The sequence below is a fragment of the Pteropus vampyrus genome, unplaced genomic scaffold (genome assembly GCF_000151845.1).
Source record: "Pteropus vampyrus isolate Shadow unplaced genomic scaffold, Pvam_2.0 Scaffold50, whole genome shotgun sequence".
NCBI classification, from domain to species: domain Eukaryota; kingdom Metazoa; phylum Chordata; class Mammalia; order Chiroptera; family Pteropodidae; genus Pteropus; species Pteropus vampyrus.
The window spans coordinates 10,584,728-10,586,844 of record NW_011888831.1 but is presented as its reverse complement, the minus strand read 5'-3'; the positions used below and the strand labels follow the sequence as shown (position 1 = coordinate 10,586,844).

General features: G+C 46.3%; 1 protein-coding gene across 1 annotated transcript in view; it reads left to right on the top strand.

Annotated features, from left to right (window-relative positions):
* Positions 1-1,835: 1,835 nt before the first annotated feature.
* LOC111739358 overlaps positions 1,836-2,117 on the top strand; it is a 7,003-nt gene continuing 6,721 nt past the window's right edge. Inside the window, exon 1 of the mRNA XM_023530379.1 lies at positions 1,836-1,892. Within this exon, the coding sequence (XP_023386147.1) occupies positions 1,836-1,892 (57 nt within the window). The remainder of the gene's footprint in view (positions 1,893-2,117) is intronic.

Here is a 2,117-nt window from a genome sequence, read left to right as displayed (position 1 = left end):
GCTTCCATGTGGCTCCTTCTTTATATTATCAGACTTCCATGTTGTGATCACCTGGACTTCAGATGATTCTCCACGTTGATTATTTTATAATTTGGTTGTAATTTCAATGAAGACCTGGGAGGAGGCAAACCCTGCTTTTACCTAGTCTGTCATCTTCCTTGGAATCCACGCTATGTATTTTTTTTTTTTTTCCCCCGGTTTTTAAACTTGAATTTTTTTTTAAAAAACAGATAATGAAGCCATATCAAAGTGAATGTTATCGCCTCCAAATAAAAAATGATGGAATGATTAAAAAATGAACAGTTTATCTGCCCTCAACACTCCCATGTACTTAGTGGAATAGGAACAATGGAATTACAATAATTGCTTTCACTGGGGAGCACTTAGCAATGCTGCGTAGATATTGTGAAATCCTGTTTCTGGAACAGGAAGTGTGATCCTGCTCTCAGGAGGAGCTCCCTTGTCTCAGATCTCTATGTCTACCTTTGGCCAGGCTCTTCTTTGGTAGACATGCCCTTCTTTGGTGGCTGTCATTGCTTGTCTCTAGCTCATGGAAGATTCAAAAGTTGCTTTACAGCTGGAAACGTCAAAACCTTTTCCAGTCTTGGCTTCTGATTTTCTTGGCAACACATTTCCCTCAGCAAAAGGCTGCTAGGACTTTTCTGAAATACCAGTAACAACATGCGAAGTTCCTCCTGTAAAAGTGGAAATTCTCCAGTTTCAGGGAGGCGGTATCTCCAGGTGCAAGCAGTAACTCAGTCACAGGGAGGTGATATCTCCAGGCGCCAGCCCCAGAAGTGCAACATTCCAAGGAGAAAATAATAAAACTGTCTACTAGGCCCTGTTTGATCCGAGAGTTCCCTGGATACATTTATCTTTGTACAAAACGTTAATGGCTAACTTCTACTTCTTGTAATCTGCTTATTCAAGGATGTAGTAGGAGGCTTTATAAACTGCCTCCTCTAGAAGCTCGGGGCCGATCTCCTCTAACCCTGCATGGTAGAGAGTCAGTCGCCGGCCGGCTAATAAAGGCTCATAATTAATCTCAATCGGCTCTGTGGGTCTCAGAATCATTCGCGCCACAACATTTGGAGGCCCCAGCAAGATCCTCCCCAGAAGGAGAAGGTTAAGTTTTCCCTAAGACCCACAGCCCTGGTTGCTCCGGGCGGAGCATGACCGCGTCCAGGGGGCGGCCGCTGAGAGACGTTCCTCAGCCCCGGGCGCCGGGCGGCCCTAGATCGGAGAGACCGGTGAACAAATATTCCTGAAAATTGGACACGAGCCTTCTGTTCCTGTCTCATCGGTGAGTTTGTCTAAGAGTAATCTTAGACCTGTTTCTGCCTGTGGGCCCTGAGAACTAGTGGAAGGCTGGACGCGGCACAACTTCCCTAGTACGGTCAGGTCTGAGACGTCAGATCCTGACCCTGTACCTGTTTCAGTTTCGGTTTCTGATCCACTAGCATTTTGTGTTGCCTGTAGTCTGTTTTGTCTGTCTATATTGTGTGTTACTCTGGACCGGTCGAATGTACTGTTGCCCTCCTATTGCCTTGGTCCTCCGTCAAGTTTGTCTGATTGTCTGATCGCTCTGGTCTCTGAATATCTCTTGTGATTTTTGTGATTTTCAGTTTATTAACTCTTCTTTTTACACGATTTCTTGCTGCTACAGCACCGCCCGAGTGGCCGGCCACCTAGTCACCGAGCGGACTTTGTCTAACATTCTTATCTTTCCCAGGACTTTTATTCTTATTCACATCCATCCCCACTGCCATGGGACAAGCTTCTTCTACGCCCACTCCCTTGTGGTGTCTTGTGGACAATTTTAAGGATTTCAGGAGATGGCCCGAAGTTATGGGTCGTCAGTCACTCCGTTCGATCTCCAGAGGCTTTGCCAGGTAGACTGGCCAGCCTTCGGAGTCGGATAGCCATCCGAGGGTTCCTTTGATTTGCAGACTGCCTTCAGAGTCAAGAGTGTTGTTTATGGGAATCCTGGTCACCTTGATCAGGCTCCATACATAAATGTTTGGATAGATGTTGTGTCTGATGCTCCTAAGTATCTAAAAGATTGTCAGGGTAAGTCAGACTCTCTGCCGGCACCTGCCTCTCATACGGTTCTTCTG